Here is a 20,027-nt window from a genome sequence, read left to right on the forward strand (position 1 = left end):
ATCGCAGTTATTATCACTTTTAAATCTACAAGCAATTCGCCCGGCCGGGCGTGGCTCAGCGGTTGAGCGTCGACCTAGGATCCAGGCGATCAGGGTTCGATTCCCGGTCAGGGCACATGCCCGGGTTGCGGGCTCGATCAATGACTCTCTCATCATTGATGTTTCTATTTCTCTCTCCCCCTCTCCTTTCCTCTCTCTGAAATCAATAAAGATATATTTAATAAATCAATCAATCAATCTACAAGCAATTCACCAAAATTCGTTTCAGAGCAATTCTAAAGCAAACCTATATAAACTGGACATACCTATTTAACCAGGTTTGAAAAAAAACTCTTTGTTTTTTAAACAGCCAATTGCAACCCATTTTTTGGAAAAAACCTTAAATTAAAAGAAAAACTATGATACACTACACAAATGTACTGTGATTACGAGATTATAAATACATTTATTGGTAGTGTTACTGAATTCTGAATGCAGAGAATAGCATACAAAGCAATCAGAACTTAAAGGAAACATAAAAAAGGCAACATATATACATATATATTTAACCAATTCTGCATATCTGTTTAGATTTACATACAAATGTAAAGCTAATTCCACAGCATTCATTATGAATATACATTGACTTCTAGTGTTCTCCATTCTAAAATACACTGTTTTTACGGTATTTACACTAAGATGTTTTGCTTGTATCTAATCAAAAAGCAAGACTTCGAGCCGGTACTGCAGCAGCCAGGTGAACCAGGAACTTTAAAGCAGCTCTTTAGAGGGGATAAAGCCTCCTCAATCCTGGACATGCAAATACGAGAGGGAGGACCAGCAGCAAACAACCACAGGGATACCACTTCTATTCTAAACGGTAAGTTCTAATTCTAGCAACAATTCAATTAGCAGTAGCTTAGATGTCTTTGTTGTAAAAAGTAAAACCATTAGTTCTTTCATTAGTTTTCTGACTATACTCAATGAATAATTATCAAGTCTTCATATTCTTTTTTAATAACCCAAGAATGTGATTTATACATAATAGAATCATTAACAAAAGAGGCCCTCAAACATACTGCTGAATGCTGCAATACAGTCTGGGAGCCAGATTCCAATTTACATAATATTACAATTCATAAAGCATTTATAACACCCAGCACAATCGTGTTCAGCGCTGTTAACTCAGAAATACTTCATCCATTCTTGCCATCAGAGAATTATTGACATGGATGAAATTGTCATGACAATTCTATAGGGCTTCTAAACAGGAGTGTGCATAAAATGAAATAATTACACACTATGACACAACTGTAACAACATGGCAAGCTTACAGCACTGAAATTTTCACTATAGTAATAGCACTACAAAATTAGTGACCATTAAACATCAGCATTATTTTCCCCTAACTATTGAATAGAAAAAGTTTTCTGACTATATTACTGATGACTAGACCACCTTTGAAATAAACACTAGGGAAAATTGAAAAGTGAACAAAATGAACTCCTCAAGTTCACATTTCACAGCTATTAACAACAAGCAAAGCAGTTTACAAAAGAACAAAATTATCTTAAAAACAAATAAATATAAGATCAAATCAATCACTTTTGAAGAAAATATAGCTCACTTTCAAAAGTTCTATTTTGTTTGGGACTAGATTTGAAAGTATTAAAAAAAATCAGATTCCAATAATACTGACTTACCAGGAAGGGTTTGAAAAAAGCCCTTCAAGTTTTAAGCTGAATATTTCATTGTTTCCTCTGTTTCCAGACTGTAAATAGAGAAAAAGGGCTCTTGCAAAAATAAACAAACAAAAACCACCAACCAAAACTACTCATACAAGGAAACCCTCTTCTTTCTGAACACTTCACTTCAGATGGTCCTGCATTAGGATTAGGTTTCTACGGCAAGAACTTCCCTTATCTTTCTTTCTTTCTTTCTTTCTTTCGTCATTTCCACATTTTATTAAACAAGGCTGTGCGTTCCTAAGAAGTCAGGTTGAGTCAGAGGTAGCTTTAGGATGCAGTATACTTGACTACAGTACGTAGTTAGTTCAAATGAACACGTCATTCTAAAAGGATTACGATATGCAAAAATGCAAAAAGAAAAACATGTACAGCTCTCACTGCCTTACACTAAGAGAATAATTTTGAGAAACTGCGAAACACTGGAAGCCAGGAAACGGGCACGTGCCCCATCTTCCATGAGCTCCTTTAATGCACCAGTTCAGGCTGGTTTTCCACAAAGGGTAGCACCCCACTCACATAGTAGGCAATGCCAAGAGACAGCAAAGCAATGACAAAGATTAAGAGCAAAACTCTCCAGAAGCCCAGATCCTCTACAAACTCCTGCCATGTGGTTCGGAAGCTGGAGAGAACTCCTTCGCCTTGCTGTAGGTTGGGATTGAGGAGAGAATGGCTTTCCATGGCGCTGTGGAAGACCCCAAAAAAAATAAATGGGCATGCAACAACACATTTCACCCATTTCAAAAACAACATAAACTATGTTATTTGGAAAAGAGCAACTTTATAACACATAAAGAAAGAAAACTGATATATGCACATATATATCTCACACACTTATGTACCGATGTATGTATCTGGACAACTACCTTAAACTGTAAATTGCTAAACCATGATTATGCTTCTTGGTTTTGTATCTAGCAAAGTCAAAGTTAAAAGTCCTTTTCTAACAAAAAAGTCCCAAGCAGGAGTCTTAAAGTAGGTCAAATGAGTTGTCTCCATCAGATACTAAACCAAAACACATTTGGTAATTTTAAATTTAGAAGAATTTAAAATGAAGATTCTTAATTTGAGAATTTGTGCTAATGAAAATAAGCAAAAATGGGCAAATCTAAAAAATCATTTAATACAGTATGTGAACCTTAAAGTTAAAAGGGGACTATTTCACACTGAGTTAAAAATAGCTTCTCAATTGTAATAAAAAGGTACCAAGAAAACTAGCTATTAACAAAATATACCAAGCAAGGCCTCAAAAATTTACCTAGCAAAACCAAAAACATATCCTTAGAAATTTCTCATGGTAAAAAAGCTTAAAGTAATTTACTACTATTTTTTAGAAAGATAAAAATAAATGTCAAGTTATTTTGGAAGAACATAGTCTGTAACAAATAATAGATAACGTTATTAAATTGCTTATGGCATTCTGAGTCATCCAAAGTACACAGGTGAGAGGAAAGGGCTGCAAATGCATCTTGACTTCCTGCTTATTTTACCTACTTACCAGCTTTCAGTGATAATTCATGAGAAGCATGCCCTGTTCTAGAAGTAAAACTCTTTATTTGGAAAGTAATGAATATTTGAAGTATCTAAACAAAACAGTCCTAAGCTTCAGACTGGAATTAATGGTCCCCAATGAATATACCAGCCAGCACGTGAAGAGGGAGGAAAGCAATCATGGGTACAAAGGAATTGCAGGGTGAACTATGAAAAATAGAGAGGATTTCATTTAGACTCAAATAATGAGCCTGATGGTCTAGGTGATCTATATGATCCTAAATCCAAACCTGACCAATCAGCTACTGGGTCAACAGCTGATGAGGGCCCCTGAAATATATTCCACTGAAAATTTTGGGAGGAGACTATAAAGTCGTGGTCCCTTTTACCTAGTATAATCTGGAAGGCTTAAACTCCATGCAGTCAATGAAACTACATGCTAGCACAACCAAGTCTGGCCTACTGACTTTATCTGCTGAGCCAGTAAGACTAGGAGAAAAATGATTTGTTGCCTTTTCAGAGCTCCCTGAACTGAGTTCTGAACTGCTTCTAGATGAGAAATGATGAGCGATTTAAGACCCAGTCAGTCACTGTATCTTAGCTTCAATTATTCACAGGAGCCCAAATTTCATTTGTTCCAACTCAAGTAAAAGTCACTTTCACATTACTGAATTGTGTACGTGTTAAGTTTTGTCTTACTTTCTCTCCTACTGTTTTATTTTTCCTCAGCAGTCCACTTCCCTATCCTTGAAACTACCTTCTTGGTGTTTTCTAATACTGTCCAAGTTCCTACCCTTACTTATCTTTCTCTCTGCGTTTCTGACATTCCATTCCTTTTGTGACCTGTACTAAAATTCTCAAACTCCTGCCCAGCCAAGTGTGGCTCAGCGGTTGAGCGTCGACCTAGGATCCAGGTGATCAGGGTTTAATTCCCAGTCAGGGCATATGCCCGGGTTGCGGGCTGCAGCTGATCACTGACTCTCGTTGTTGATGTTTCTATCCCTCTCTCTCCCTCTCCTTTCCTCTCTCTGAACTCAATAAAGATATATTTAAAAAAATAATAAAAATAAAATAAAATTCTCAAACTTCTGCTTCCTTCCCTCATAATCAGTTCTCAACCACCTCTTCTCCCCTGTGCTGCCGATGCACAGGTTTCCTTGCACAGAACATTACGTGCATGTGGGCACACAGTACTTTCTGTGAACAGCTTCTCAATTGTAATCTGGAGCCATAGGGACCTATATAAAGTTCAAAGAAAGTATCCAAGCTCTGCACTTGAAAGCAAATAAATATAAAACTCAAAAAGTTTTCATAAAAGATCCAAGGACTTAAAGTGACTTGCCCATTAAAAAATTATATCTTAAGTACCTTTCACTCTCAGCTGTCTGCATGGTCTCCAGTTTTGAGTGGGTTCCTCTGTTAAATCCTTTCACCTCCTGCTCTTCCAAAGATTCCAGCAATCGGATGACATCTTTATTCACTCCCCTGCGCTTTGCCAGAACTAAGGGTGTAGCACCTTGATGATTGCTAAAAAAAGGTCATAAAGAGGTCATCATAGTAGCTGCGCTCCACTGTTAGTACCTACTTATGTAGACAGTGAAGAACATATAGGCCCAATTCAGTCAAAATGAAACCCAGAGCAGAACCACTGGCCAAGCTAAAACCTGAATTCTGAGTTAATCATCTTCTTTCCCTTCTAGGGAAAAAGGAAAAGGAATGTACAGGCCAAAGAGTGAGTGAGTAAGAATGAAAAAGAAAATGAGGGCATCTTCCCAGAACTTAAATGCAAAGTCTAATTCTGGATTCATTTTCATTTGACATTTACATCTTATGGAATGTTTATTTTTAGAAGTCTAATAACTTAAAAAAAATCACAAATGCAACCAAACAGGACAGAGCCCAACTTACACTGAATCCTACAGTGAATTCCCACTACATACCACCTTTACAGTAGAACCACTTATTGTCTTACTCAGATTTAGGGACATTAAAGCACCAATACATTAGAGCAACATGTAACTGCAGTTTAAAGGTCAAGCTCAGCTTTAAAGGTGGCCTGACATCTTTCCCACTTAAGCGAGCAAGTATCTCTAAAACAAATAAAGGGAACCACTTCTTCAAAATGTTCAGTATAAAAAGGACCCTGAGCCCCACAGAGATTATGAAGTGAGCATAGAATATTGTGTGATGGAAAGCAAACAAGCTTTGGAATCTGGGGGAACTAGGTTCAAATTCTAGCTATGTGACCTTTGTTAAGTCATTTAACCTTTCTTGTCACAACTATTTTATCTGTAAAACGAAGGTAACACCTACTGCAAGTTATTCATTTTGAGCTAACGTAAGTAAACACAGTGCCCAGCCTGTAATAGATTTAACAAATTTTAGTTCTTCTTTTCCCCTTGTATTACAACACACAATTAATAGCAGAACCAGCCACTATTTTCACAGAAGAACTTATACTGCTTCAGCATAAATCCAGAAGTCAGCCCCTTGTTCCTTCACTCTCCTAACAAGGTTCCATTGTTCTCAGTGCCCTTCTGAACATGTCACTACAGTTGATCAATGAGGAAACAGAGTCAACAGACTCCAAGACTAGCCCTCTGGTTGGAGACTAATGGGAAGAAATGACCAGACTTCAAAAACCACAGAGAACTTACCAAATATCAATTTTGAGTCCATTGGAAACTAAGAATTGAATAGTATCCACATGACCACAGAGATGAAGAGCTGTGTTCCCTTGATAATCTGTGGCCAGAAGATCAGCACCAAATTTGTGCAGCAACTGGCAGATGTCTACATTCCCGCGAGCTGCTGCAAGGTGAAGGCCTGTTCTGCCCCTGCTGTCACGAATATTTGGGTCAAAGCCACTTTCCAAAAGCCGCTTGGAATAGTTAAAGTCTCCATCAATACAGGCTTGCAGCAAGGGCACATTAGTCTGAGAAGAATCATTTACAAAAACGTAGGACATTGTTCTGATGTGGTGGGTGCCTGTAATGAAATATGAGGTGAGACTCGGTGAAGCCAAACTAAATCAAGACAAGGAAGTCATTTAGAAAAGCCCTTTTTGTTACCCTTCTTGGCCTCCTGCCTCTAGGAAATTACCTCACCAAGCAGAAACAGCAAGAAAGTTATCAATTATATTTTATTTTCCATTAAAATGTCTTATTTCCTTCATATCTGCTGGGTCAAAATTGCAATTAAATTACTATACTGCTCTATTTTGATTTTCATCATGTAAAAAGAGTAAGATATTTTTAAAGTTAAGCAAGATGTAACTGCTTAACTTTATTGCACTGACAGAAAATGTAACTACACGATGCTTAGACTTCAAAGAACTACCTACCTACACACCTACACACACACACACACACACACACACACACACACACACACACACTACTGCTGACACCCTCACTTAAAGCAAAGTAATTCCTTCACATACTTGCTTCTCATTGTGTTTGAGATATTCTACATGGTAAACAGAACTCGTGCTCAAAAGTTAACTAAACCAGCATTAAAAAAACAGCAAAATCAACACTCAGTAAGGTCCTGCTAACTATTGTGTTCATAGTACAAACTTCAAATTTTAATAGAAAGAGAAAAGCTAAGAAAAGCAATAAACTCAATTTAAAAATTGGAAATATCACGAATCAATTCAGATTGTCCATCTTTTTTCCAGTACTGATCATTTTCTCCTCTGTTCTATGGTTATCTAAACATCTGACCTCAGCCCTGGCCCGGGGCTCAGTTGGCTAGGCGTTACCCTGTGTGCCAAAAGGCTGCTGGTTTGACTCCTGGTCAGGGCACATGCCCAGATTTTGGGCTCGATTCCCCATAGGGGGCATACAGCAGGCAGCCAATCAATGTTATGCTCTCACATTAATATTTCTCTCTCTCTCCTTCCTCTCTAAAATCAGTAAAAAATCTTTAATAAATAAATAAATATCTGACTTTACCAAACTCCCATTGTCTGAAGATTGAGAGATGAGGAAAACCAGGCCTGTCCGGGAATAGAGAGGTGGGACAAAGGCAGCAATCCCAACTGTGTCCTCGCTAATATTTCATCCACCCAAGTAGGGTAGCTTCGCCAGTTTGTCCACATCTTTCACTGACACTTCCCTGCCCCAGTGGTCTCTCAGTGAGAGAGAGAGAGAGAGAGAAAGAGGGAGGAAGAGGGAGAGAGAGTGTGTATGTGTATCTCTCTGTGTCACTCTCCCAGTAAATCATTGTAGAAATCCAAATGATGAGAGCTTGGTCTAAGGCAGTGGCAGACAGAAGGGGGCATACTGGAGAGGAATATATAAGATAAAATTAGTACAACTTAATGACCTGTTAGATATAAAGAGTGAGAAGGAGCTGTTAAGGAGAATTCTAAATAAAGGGAAAACCTGCTTATGATTAAGAATTACAGAGATCAAGATAAAATAAACTTCAGATTATGACATTATATGATGCTTTTTAAAGAAATTAACCCACTGAGAAGAAATTACTCAGTAAAATTGTCAAGAATTTTCTTTTGAGGGTAAACTCCTTATTTTCCTCTACAGCATTCATTGAATTGGATCATTAAAAAAGACATAGCTATCACAAACTTCTAAAAAAAATAAAATACAACATAAGTGCTTTTCAAGATGTAACGTGCTTTGGTTAAATTGTGTATGAATAGATTCTGAAAAACAATTTACTTGGTGTTTTTGATTCAAACACAGTAAGAATTCTTGTGGTTTACAGACTGGGATTCTTTTGAGTGTTGGCTGAGTTAAAAAAAAAAAAAAAAAAGCCTTTCTTGTCTATTTTTTAAGAAAGAGTAAGAGTGGTGTATTTTGTGAGTTCCCTTGTGCCTTTGAGAAACTGCTAACCTCACCCCCAAATTTAATAAGCTCAATGTTAGATAAGCTTTTCATTTTGATCACAGAACTGAATCTGTCTCAAAGCAGGCCACAATAGAAAATACTCACGTAAGCCTTAAGATTAGATCTTTTTTCAGTGGTCACCTGGCAGTTCTCTGAGTTCTTAAGATGGTTCAACAGGATATCCAGAAATGTACCGGCAAGGTTCTAAAGTAAATAGAAAATTCAGTTATAACAAAGGTATGGTGTGAAAAAGGACTTGTTGTTCTATTTAACACAGACAAGCTACTGCAACCTGTGGATATTCCCCAGAAAATCTATGGGTAAGGCTAGTAAAGTAACTGACGAGTAATAAAGTATTGAAAAGGGAGAAAAAAGGGCATAATAAAGAGTGCCTCTGTTGCCCACAAAGAACAATCAGAAAGATAGAAAAACAATCAAATTATGTGTCAGCAGCAGAGAAAAAACTGGGCTCTGAAAATTCGCTTAAGTCACTGGAATTCAGAATGCGTATTTTTCATGTGCATGGTGGCTAGGTCTCCCCCTAAGATTATCCCCCCTTTTCTTTTCAGTGTGAAAGAAAAACTGGCTTAAATCTATCTGCAGTCTTTTCCACATGGCTGACCCTGCGCCTCCTGCACTGTGGTGCTGATCCACCTGCACACTTTCACTAGGACCCAGGGAGGCGTCCCCCTCTGTGCACTGAGAGGTATTTCCAGAGTACCGCCTGTCCCACCGCATTCTTCTCTTGACGGACCGTGGCAGAGGGAGTCATGGACAGGCAGTATGGACCATAAAAAAATCAATATTAATTTGTTAAACAAACATGTACTGTGTGCCTGAAAAGTGCTGGTACCATGCTAAGTGGTGGGGTATAAACTCAAAACCCCAAATTTATAGCTCTGGCTGAAATTCAGGTCAACCTTTCACTGGTCATTCATGTTCACTGTTAGAAAATCCCTTTAAATAAATATATGCAGAGAAATAATTAATGGTACTTTATGAAGCTCCACTTACAGTATGTAAGTCAGCTGTATCATAAGGGCAATCAGTGCGGGGTTGGAAGTGAAGACTAGGACTGACAAACTGTATGTGAAGACAATTCCCACAATAGTGTCAGCAAATAACATGACGACTGAAAACACACCAAACATCTGCCCTCCTCAACTGTTTCCTAGTTACCTGCATAATACCAACTTAGTCAAGCTTCATATCACAGAGCTACTTAATTGATTTTCTGATTCACCTGAAACCTAAGTAGTCTCCTTTCTTGTCCTGACCCCTGGAGCTAAGTCTCCATGACTAACACCTCTCTCTAATATATAATCTGGCTTTAATTTTCAATGCTAAAATGGTGCAGGGCGGTTACTCTGAAGATAGTAGGGTTCACATTATGAAAAGGACAAGTTTTGTTTCTCATTTGGAGACAGAATTACAGATTATCAAGTTTACTTCCCGCGCCTCCAATAATCTTAATGTTGCCTTAAATCCACAGAAAGACATTACTTCTGCCATTTTCTTTTAGTATACAAGGCCCCATAAGAAAATAAACTTGATCAAATTGCAGATTTATGTGATTTCAAACAATATTATACAAATGCATTAGATCTAATTCCTAGACACCTGCCAAGAAAATGTCTAAGACCCCAATTAGATCTTAATCACTAGAAATCTATTCATAGCTTCTTCAAGAAGTTATGGAAGTGAGTAAAAATCAGAATACATACTAACTTTTGTCTAAGAGATGAAGAGGTCTACAGATTTTTCAAATTAAGCCTTTTATTCTGAGATATAGATTCGCATGCAGTTGTAATAGAGGTCCTGTGTACTTTTTACCCAGTTTCCCCCAACAGTGACACCTTGCAAAACTATGTCACAACAATGTCACAACCACTTATCTATTCACACTGATATAGTCAAGATATGGAACATTTCTATCACCACAAAGGTCTCTCATATTTCCCTCCTACCTCCACCGCACTTTATCCCCTGGAAACCACTACGCCGTGTTCCACTTTTATAATACTGTCATTTCAAAAATATTACATCAATGGAACCATTCAGTATGTAACTTTGGGTGATGCTTTTTATTTTTTCACTCAACATAATTCTCTTGAGATTGATGCAGTTTGTTTGCATCAATAGTTTGTTTCTTTTTTATTGCTGAGTAGTATTCCACAGTGAAGATGTACTACAGTTTAACTGTTCACCTATTGAAGGGCAGGTGGTTGTCTCCAGTTTTTGGTTGTTAGGCTAAAGCTTTCAAGCATCAAGGTACATATTTTTATGTGAACATAAGTCTTCCATTTCTCTGGGTCAAATAACCGTTAAGTGCAATTGCTGGGTTTACAGAGGCCTAAAGATTTTGACAAAGATTGTTGAGTATGAAGGTGCCCACCTTCCCCAATAAAAAAAAAAGAAGAAGATTGTAAGGTCTTCTTTGAAATTATCTGTCTGGATGCCTCGGGGAACCAGGAGTTAGAGAGGTTATTTATGGAAGAGCTCACAGGACCAAGCATTTGGAAGGGCTCAGGTGGATGCCCTGGTATTTACCAAAGGAAGTGAGTAATAAGAACCAATCCACAAGTAGAGTTAGAGTCACTAATGTGAGAGTGTGAACAGCGAACTAGTATCTTTCAAGATTCACAGAGGGGATTCTATTCCCCTGGAAATGGATGTGAAAGCTAAGTATACCGAAGGCTGCTTTTAGAGGTGGGGAATGCAGAAGGGTAAGAGATGTGATAGTCTGACTCTTCTGAGAAGGGCTACTTTTAAGTGTACAGTACTCTATAGAGGTAGTTGTTCTACAGTCAGAGACTGTTAAGAGAGTATGGCTACTCCACTCAGAATGTATCTAGAGCTGAAGGACCTGGGTTTGAAACCCACTTCAGCTACTTACTAATTGTATGATTTAAGCACCCCCAAAATAACAATTACTACCCTCCCAAGACTGGACACAGCTCATGGAGACCAGTGATCTACTGTACTGAACACAGCTTGCATAGAACATTGATCCACTGGTAACACAGCAGCTTTTAACAATGGGTGACCTCTACTGGTCAGTAAAGATGTCCAGGGAAGAAAACTGGTTCCTAGCAGAAGAAAAACCACAAGAACAGTCAATAGTAGGAATAGTAGGAATCAGCACGCCCCAGAAAGCCTTCTGCTTGTTCACTATGGCCTGGTTCCTAAGGGACAGTTTCCACTGACTGTTTCAAAGGCTGACTCGCTGGGATTGTTAAAAGCAGGCACTGTGGTGGTCAGGTCTTAGGAGGCTGGCTCAGCCCAGCATTTAAAACTCCTAACCCCATGCTCTGTGGCACTGCCTAAGAATCTTCATGAGAATGGAGTCACTCATCCTTTGGGACAAGGCAGTCACCCAGAACTGTTACAAGAACTCCTAACACTAAATAATGCTTGTCTCAATCCAAATAACAATAAGGAGATTTTGGTGGAAGCTTGTGAGTCACTGATTTAATGGCAAGTTCTTGTTAATATTCTTTTTCTTTATATTTTTCTTTTATGCTAATCTTAGGTCAATCTGCACAACTTAAAGATAGTAATCTTGATGGTTAAGAACTAATGGAGAACACATGTTCTATTTTAACATATATTTATTATACTGTAACTTTAAATTGGCCTTCTATATCCAATATCACCAACTATATATAATGTATTGATTTATTTTTCATTTTGAAAGGTCACTGGGAAAGGCAAGACTAAGTACTACATTCCTGGTTCAAATGGACTGACTACGTTATGCCAACATAGCAACTTTAATCAGAGATCAGAACACCAGACATTTCAGCAAAAGGCAAGGAAATATGGCATATCTGGAGAGAGACGTTATCACACCTATTACCTACATTTTCTAATGTCAAAGAAAAGTACTAAAACTGAAAATGATATACTACAGTAAATGGTACCCCAAAATCTGGATTCTCTATACCTCACTTGGTTAATTCTTATTCTTTTAAAAGGATACGGTTACTTTAAAATATAAAATAACCTCAAAGAACCATAAAACAAGAACTTCCAATGAAGTCATTAAATCCTAACTGCTCGCACTTTAAAATTACTGCTCTTAAAACCTGAGCACTGTGCAGATCCACAGATACTGGCAAGGACAAACCCTATCTATGAGAAATCTAGCTCTGATCAAGTAAGAATTTTAACAATTTTAATCCTTTCGAAAACATTAATAATGTATTTCTTTAGTCTTCTTATAATACTTCAGGCACTATTTAAGTGTTTTTCCTGTAATCACTGGTTTAATCTTCATAAAAACTCTGTAAGGTAAAAACTATTATTATCCTCATTTTATGTGTAAAAAAATTAAGTCACTAAGTTTGTTTTTATAAGATTCTTTTTTATATAATAAATCAGCTTAGCAAACCTTCCCATCAAAGATTACATAAAGGGAAACATTAGTTCTGGTCCACAAACTCTGAATTAACTCCTTATAATTATTTTATTGAAAATAAACTTCTTTTTAAATTGTGGAAAAACAATAAATATCTGCAATTGTTTCTTACTTTACAGAAAACATCAGTTCAGCTCATATATTCTGAATTAACTCTCTGTAATCATCTCACAGGAAGTAAATTTTTTTTTTTTTTAAATATATCTTTATTGATTTCAGAGAGAGGAAAGGAGAGGGAGAGAGAGAGAGAAACATCATTGATGAGAGAGTCATTGATCGGCTGCAGCCCACAACCCGGGCATGTGCCCTGACCGGGAATCGAACCCTGATCGCCTGGATCCTAGGTCGACGCTTAACCGCTGAGCCACGCCCGGCCGGGCGGAAGTAAATTTTTGAAAGCATGAGAAAACAGTAATAAAATATTTGGAAATGTTTTCTACTTTACAGGAAGTTACTAAATTCCTGGACTCATTATTCTCAAGTATTTCTTACTCATTGAATTAGCAAGAAAACACTTGCCTAAAATTGTCTTTCTCCATCAGGAAAGCAGAAAGCACCAAAAAAGGATTTCTGATATGTATTTTCTGCAATACTTATATTACTTTATTATTTGTTTGCATTATTAAAATTTAGTTACAATTCAAGTTTTAGAAAGACACTGGCTTAAAACAAATCAAAATTGTTCACAAAGGGAATACTGGTCATCTTGGATATTTTATTTTACTCTAATATCTTTCAGTATTTTCCAAAATCTTTACTGTGTAATTTTACCATGTTTAAAATTCTTAGCAAGGGACTTCCTCCCACTGGAAATTTCCAGTTTATAACTTGCAATTATACAATAAAGACATTAAATTCAGCACTGGGAGGTCAATCTAAAGTCTTTCATGCACATATAGTACTTTTGTAAAAAGTTATTTGATTTTTTTTTAAGAAAATAAGTTTTTACTCAATACAGCAACACATTTATTTGTATGGCCTAATGGTGCCACCTTGTGGTCTACCTGGGCTTCAAGTGCAACTAAAGTATATATTACTTCCTCAGAGATTTCTGCATGTTCGTTGCAGTATTATTCACAATACTAGTCAAGATATGGAAACAACCTAAGTGTTGTTTAATAAATAATATTATAAATAATAAAGAATATATATACCCACACACACAATGAAATAATATTCAACCATAAAAAAAAAGAAAATCCTGTCATTTGCAACATGGATGAACCTGGAGGATATTATGCTAAGTGAAATAAGCCAAACACAGAAAGGCAAATACTGCATGACCTCGCTTATATGTGGAGTCTAAAAAGCCTAACTCAAAGAACCAGAAAGTAGAATGGTGGTTGCCAGGGACTGAGGGGTAAGAGAAATGGGCAGATGTTGGTCAAAGTATATAAACTTTCAATTATAAAATGAATAAACTTTGAGGATCTAATGTACAGCACAATATTGTAATTAATAATACTCTATTGCATATTTAAAATTTTCTGAGTAGATAAAGATTCTCATCCACCCCACCCCCACACAAAGGTAACTATGTGATGTGTTGGGTGTGTTAATTAACTTGATTGTGGTAATCATTTCACAATCTATCATGTTATACATGTTTTTAAAAACTCGTGTTATAGAATCTAAATGTATACACACTTTAACAGCTGATAGCTCAATTTTGAAAATGAAATGTATTTTAATAAACACTGCCTTTATAATTATTCAAAGTGTGTGTATACATTTTTTTGAGGACACCCTATATATACAATTTTTATCTGTTAATAATACCTCAATAAAGCTGGAAAAAAGAAAAAGGAACAAGCATCTATTGAATTTGGAAATTAGCTATTCCTTTGTCACTGACTTTATTTTTATATAAAATTTAAGTTAAGTTGATCATTCTTATGTTTGTTTACTGGTTTGGAAAACAAGAACTTTATTACAAAGGTATAACCGAAAACTTAAGTTCTAATAATGAAAATTATTTTAAATAGGTAAATCTTTTAAAACCACCACAACAGAGTCCTTTACTGAATGCCTACACAAAATACAACTCTTTAATTATTTTCCTTGTATGAAATCTAGAAAAAGTCTTTAGTAGAAAGGTACTGAGCAAATTTGGTATAACAAATTCAATAGTATACAGTTGACCCCTGAACAACGCAGGTTAGGGGTGCCACGAAGTCAAAAACTCATGTATAACTTTTGACTCCCCAAACACTTAACTATAGTCAGCCTTTCACATCGGCTGTTTCAACCAAACACAGATGGAAAACAGTATTGCTGTTGGGAAACCCTAGTTGGGAATATGAAAATACTGTTTTCCAAATGCGAAATCTGCATATAAGTAGACCTACACAGTTCAAACCCGTTTTTCAAGGGTCAATTGTTTAGTGACAATCTCAAAAGTTCTTTCATTTTTAAAAGATGAATAACAGCCCAGGCGGCGTGGCTCAGCGGTTGAGCATTGACCTATGATCCAGGAGATGGAGGTTTGATTCCCAGTCTGGGCACATGCCTGGGTTTCGGGCTTGATCCCCAGGAGGGGGCGTGCAGGAGGCAGCTGATCAATGACTCTCTCATCATTGATGTTTCTTTCTCTCTCTCCCTTCCTCTCTCTGACATCAATAAAGATATAGTAAAAAAAAAAAGAGAGATGAATAACAAAAGAAAGTCAACATGGAGTCAATGAAAAAATTCTGCACCAGACAAGAGAAGAGGTTCATTAGCTCTACACAGAGAAAAAAACACACCATGAAAAATTATTTACAATAAAAATTGTTTTAAATCCAGAAAAAAAACTACTCTTGGGAATATACAAAAAATTAAGAACTCAGACTGAGGGGAAAAATTGTATTACTAAAAATAGACTATGTTAAATAAAAACATAAAAAGAATTTTAAATCATCCAAATTGTAAGCAGTAAGGAACAGAACAAACATCTCTGAAAATCAGATCGGTGATAGAGAGGCCTAACTTCAGAAGCTATGCAAAAGATACAAGTTAAAAAGAATGTGGGAGATGATTATGAGAAGCAGAGAGCAGAGACAAACCATGAAAAATTCCTAGAGGGAAAAAAGAAGAAAACAAAAGGTACCAACTAAACAATTTCTTCAGCTGATAAAAAGATTTCCATCTACAGACTGAAGGACTTTTCATCTTCCAGATAAAAAAGGGATATTAAAAAATCAATAGATAAAACCCTAAACTTCAAAATATTTTATTTAATCACTTTAAATCCTTACAATGCAATCAATGGCTGTATCTGCTATAGAAAAAATATATGACAAAGACCACGAAAAGAGTCTCTATCCACAATCAGGATGGTGTAAATATACTATACACCTTGTAGATTATTTTGTATTCAGTCCGCACCTTACTAGACTTGTCAGATCAGTAGGAGGAGACACAACTGATTTCCTTCTCTACTTGTCGCTCTCTGTTCACTTGATTCCAGCACTCCACGCTCCCACCTTAAAGGCTTCTCCTCCTCCGTCTCCTATGTGCTTCTTAATCTCTCCAACCTATAAAAATGGGAAGCACCAAAGGTGACTCTTCATTTCTTTAGACAAGATTTCATACAATCTCATGGTTTAAATACTATCTATTTGCTAATGAATCCCAAATTTCTATTGAGAGTTGGGACCTGTCCCTTGAACACCAGCCTCACAATGACCCCATGTGAACAGGGATCTCAAACCTGACATGTCTAAAACTAAATTCTTATTTCTCGCTCCACCCACATCCCCATCTGCCTCCACCCTCAAGCCTTCCCCAATAAACAGCAGCTCCATTCTCCCAGCAGCTCAGGCCAAAGGCCTTGGAGCTGTGCTTCACTCTACTGGCACACTCCACATCTAATCCATCAGCAAATCTTGAAGGCTGATGACGGCTTCTTCCTACTCTATTGCTACCACCAGGTCTAAGCCCCCACTTGGATTACTGAAACCTCCTAACGGGTCTTCCTGCTTCTATCCTTGCAGTTGATTCTAAAGCATGAGTGAACATTTAAAAACTTTAAGTAGAATCCCCTAATTCCTCTGCTCAAAACCGTTCACCCACCTTCTTCCCCAGTGAGAGAAAAAGACAGTCTTCACCAGGACCAGTTAGGTCTCTGAAGCCACCCTCCATCCCTTACTCTGCTCAAACTCGCTGGCCTCATTGCTCGTCCTCCACTAAGACCAGTGGTTTCTGGACTTTTGCACTTGCCCAGTGTGCTCTTCCCCAAGAGAGCTGCACGGCTGTCCTGCACTCCAGGTTTTGCTCAAGAGTCTTCTCCATGACAATGTTCCTTATTTCAAAACTGCATTTGCTCCTTCCCTGGTGCTCCCTAACCCCGTTCACTGCTTTATTTGTCTTCTTAGCAACTCTTACCATCTGACTGGATATATTAATTTTTAAAAATTGTTTTTTGTGACCTGACCGGGTGGCTCAGTTAGTTGGAGCACTGTCTGGAAATCAAAAGGTTGCGGGTTCAGTCCCCAGTCAGGGCACATACCTAGGTTTCGGGTTCCATCCCAGGTCCGGGTGCATATGGGACACAACTGATCAATGTTTCTCATATGGATGTTTCTCTCTCTCCCCGCTCTCTCTCTAAAAAAAAAATATATATCAATGAACACATATCCTCAGGTGAGGAGTTGCCCGGCCAGGTGTGGCTCAGCTGTTGAGCATCGACCTAGGATCCAGGCGATTGGGGTTCGATTCCTGGTTGGGACACATGCCCAGGTTGCGGGCTAGATCAATGACTCTCTCATCACTGATGTTTCTATCTCTCTCTCTCCCCCTCCTTTCCTCTCTCTGAAATCAATAAATATATATTTAATAAATAGATAGATAGATAGATAGATAGATAGATAGATAGATAGATAGATAGATAAAAGTAATTGTTTTCTGTCTTCACCCCCACCTCCCTCCAGTGGAATGTTAGCTGCACGGGGACAAGATTTTGTTTTGTGTTGTTTACTTTTGCACCCCCAGAACACAGAATATCTGGCAGAGAAAAGCACTCAACAGACATTTGCTATATGGATGTTGAATATGCAAACCCTTAAATCGTAATAAGGCTAAGAGATTTGGGACACCATAATATACAACCTCTTTCCACAATGGGAAATAGGACTTCTCCTCTGACACTGATAGGAACTGAAAATTTTATCTTCCACAGTAACAACCTCAGTTTGCTTCAAATAACATGCCAAAAATCTCTTCATTCCTCCTTTCCTCAGCCTCTCCCCAATGCCTTTTCCCACGTCCTCTAAAATATTCACTTACTGGTATCCCAAAAACCTCATTTCAGCATTACTGTCAAAATACTGCAAAGGCAAAGTGAACTCACTAAAAGTGGTATTTTATATCGGAGGGTGAGTGCTCCGGCCCAAGTTAAACCCATCGTCACTCTAATCCTTAATGAGCAAACATTTTTCTCATTGCACTCCTTTTAAACTAAAAAGGAGTTTGTACAGGGCTCTTCCATGTGGCCGAGAAAATTAAGCCTGAGAGAAGTCAGTTCAAGCTACAAATCAAATTAACAACAAAAGTCTTATAGAACATGTTTGGATAGGTCACAAAAGCAGGGGGCACTGGAGTGAGGGAGAGGAGGGTCGAAGTCCAGCCCCCCCCCCCGCTTTGCTAGCTACCTAACCTTGAACAAATTCATGTAGACTCTCTGTGCCTCAGTTTCCTTACCTGTAAAATGGAAATGGTACTTCCCAGGATCGCTCCAAGAACTGAAGTTACCAGGTACTGGAAGGCACTGGGCACAGAGCCGGCACAGAGCAAGCACGGGGGGTGCTGCGCCTGCACTCCAATTCCTGCCCCGCTGATGTGGCAGCTCCTCGGCACCACCGTCAGTTTTTAAGGAACGAGGAGTGTTACCGTTCAATGGTCTATTTTCTACCTCGACCCGTTCCCATTCTGAACACGTGGGCCGCTGTACAGAACTCACGTCGCCGTGTCCCGAGGCAGAGCGCTGCGCGGCGCCACCTGGGGAGCGAACGGCGCGCCTCTCGGCGCTGCGGGCGGCGGAAGGACAAGCGGGCCGGGGCCGTTCTGCGCAATTCCCTTCCACCGCCGCAGCTCCCGCTCAGGCCGACGCTGCGGGTTCCTCAGAGCCGACCACGCACCGCCCGCCTAACGCGGCCGAAGCCCACGTGTGGCCCGGGCCTGACGCCCAGAGGCCGCCCGGGGCTGCGGCTCGGGCCTCGGGCCCCCGGTGCCGCGCGCGCGCCCCGCCGGCCGGCAGACGCAGGCCGGCCCCCGCCGCGGACAACCTCGGCCCTCGCCCGCAGACGCGCACAAGCCCCCACGGCCCCGCAGCCCGTGGGGCCTAGCGAGCAGCACGGCCGCCCGCGCCCCGGGGCCCGCGGGGCCGCGTCCCGCTCCCTCGGCCGCCGCGCAGGGGCGGGGCGCCCGGGCGGCCTCGGCCCTCGGGCCCCTCGGCCAGGCCCCGGGCCGCGTCGCTCCGGGGCTTCGGGGCCGGGCCGGGAGGTGGCAGCGGTTTCCACCCTGCGGCTGTCCGCGGGGCCCCCTCCCACGTACCTTCGAATCGGCCGAGCGGAGATGACAGCTGCCGCAGGCCTCCCGGCGGCGAAGGCGGCGACGGGCGGAGCGGAGAGGCGGCCACAGAGACCAGCGGAGCCCCGTCCGGGCAGAGCGGCCTCCCGCTGCGGCGGCCGCGCGCCCCCTGGAGGCGGGAGGCCCGCACGGCGGCTCGGCCCCCCTGGGTCAGAAACCCAGGGTCCGCCTCCCCGAGTCGGGCGAAGTACCAAACTGCGGGCACGGAGGAGGGGAAGACGGCCTGGAGCGTTGCCCCATCTGAGCCCGGGAGTAGTTGGCAGTTCTCCCGAGCTTTCCTGAATATCCACCCCACCCCTCGGCTAAGCGAAGGCTTCGGACGCGAGGGCCGTTTGATGCAGAGCTAGGCAGCCACCAGTGGCCGCTGGGCAGGTCACCTCCACAACCCGAATAGATACATTAGTAATTAGATACATTAGTGGCCGGGTGCTCCAGCTCTAAAATACGACCCTGAGTTTTTAGTTTTTCAAAAACGGTTTGAGTAGTTCCATCCCACTTTTTAGGATTCCCAGACGAAATGCAACATCCATGTGTCCAACCAAAACTAAAAATGTGGGCGGTGGGAGTTCATTTACCGAAAACATTTGTTTTCATGCCAATTTCGTGGAAATCAGTTGTATATTACGGTGTCCCAAATCTCTTAGCCTTATTATGATTTTTAGAGTTTGCATATTCAACATCCATGTCGCAAATGTACAGCCGAGAAGACTTCCCTCCGCACAGTGCCCACCCCTCCCTTGAATTCTGTGCATTTGCCCAACCAAGCCACCCTCCTGCCCACCCATTCAGGGGCTGTGACTCAGCCTAACAGTTTGTTCTTGAAAATGTCATGTAACTCTTTAGGATTATTGTCAAATTTAAGAAACCTCTATCAAATTTCTTTCATGTAAGAATTATAAGATTTCAGGGCATTTCACAATTTTCCTGTGCAGTGACTAATCGCATATATTAAATACTCTTCAAATTGATGAC

The 20,027-nt window shown here is 39.9% G+C and overlaps 1 protein-coding gene across 4 annotated transcripts; it reads right to left on the minus strand.

Moving 5' to 3' along the window:
* Positions 1-425: 425 nt before the first annotated feature.
* On the minus strand, positions 426-19,148 carry ANKRD46 (ankyrin repeat domain 46). 4 transcript variants are annotated; one of them, XM_081116329.1, is made up of 6 exons: positions 19,020-19,130; positions 15,855-16,003; positions 8,174-8,272; positions 5,873-6,203; positions 4,584-4,742; positions 426-2,409 (listed from the first exon to the last, which is right to left on the minus strand). In XM_081116329.1, exons 4-6 carry the CDS (start codon positions 6,181-6,183, stop codon positions 2,193-2,195), a joined length of 687 nt encoding a protein of 228 aa, XP_080972455.1. In that variant the 5' UTR covers positions 6,184-6,203; positions 8,174-8,272; positions 15,855-16,003; positions 19,020-19,130; the 3' UTR covers positions 426-2,192. The 4 variants fall into 4 exon arrangements, with proteins under 4 accessions (XP_080972455.1, XP_080972457.1, XP_080972456.1 ...); XM_081116331.1 differs by lacking the exon at positions 19,020-19,130 and adding an exon at positions 18,168-18,397; XM_081116330.1 differs by lacking the exon at positions 19,020-19,130 and adding an exon at positions 16,978-17,072.
* Positions 19,149-20,027: the final 879 nt, after the last annotated feature.

Source organism: Miniopterus schreibersii, assembly GCF_964146895.1.
Source record: "Miniopterus schreibersii genome assembly, chromosome: 17".
Classification (NCBI taxonomy): domain Eukaryota; kingdom Metazoa; phylum Chordata; class Mammalia; order Chiroptera; family Miniopteridae; genus Miniopterus; species Miniopterus schreibersii.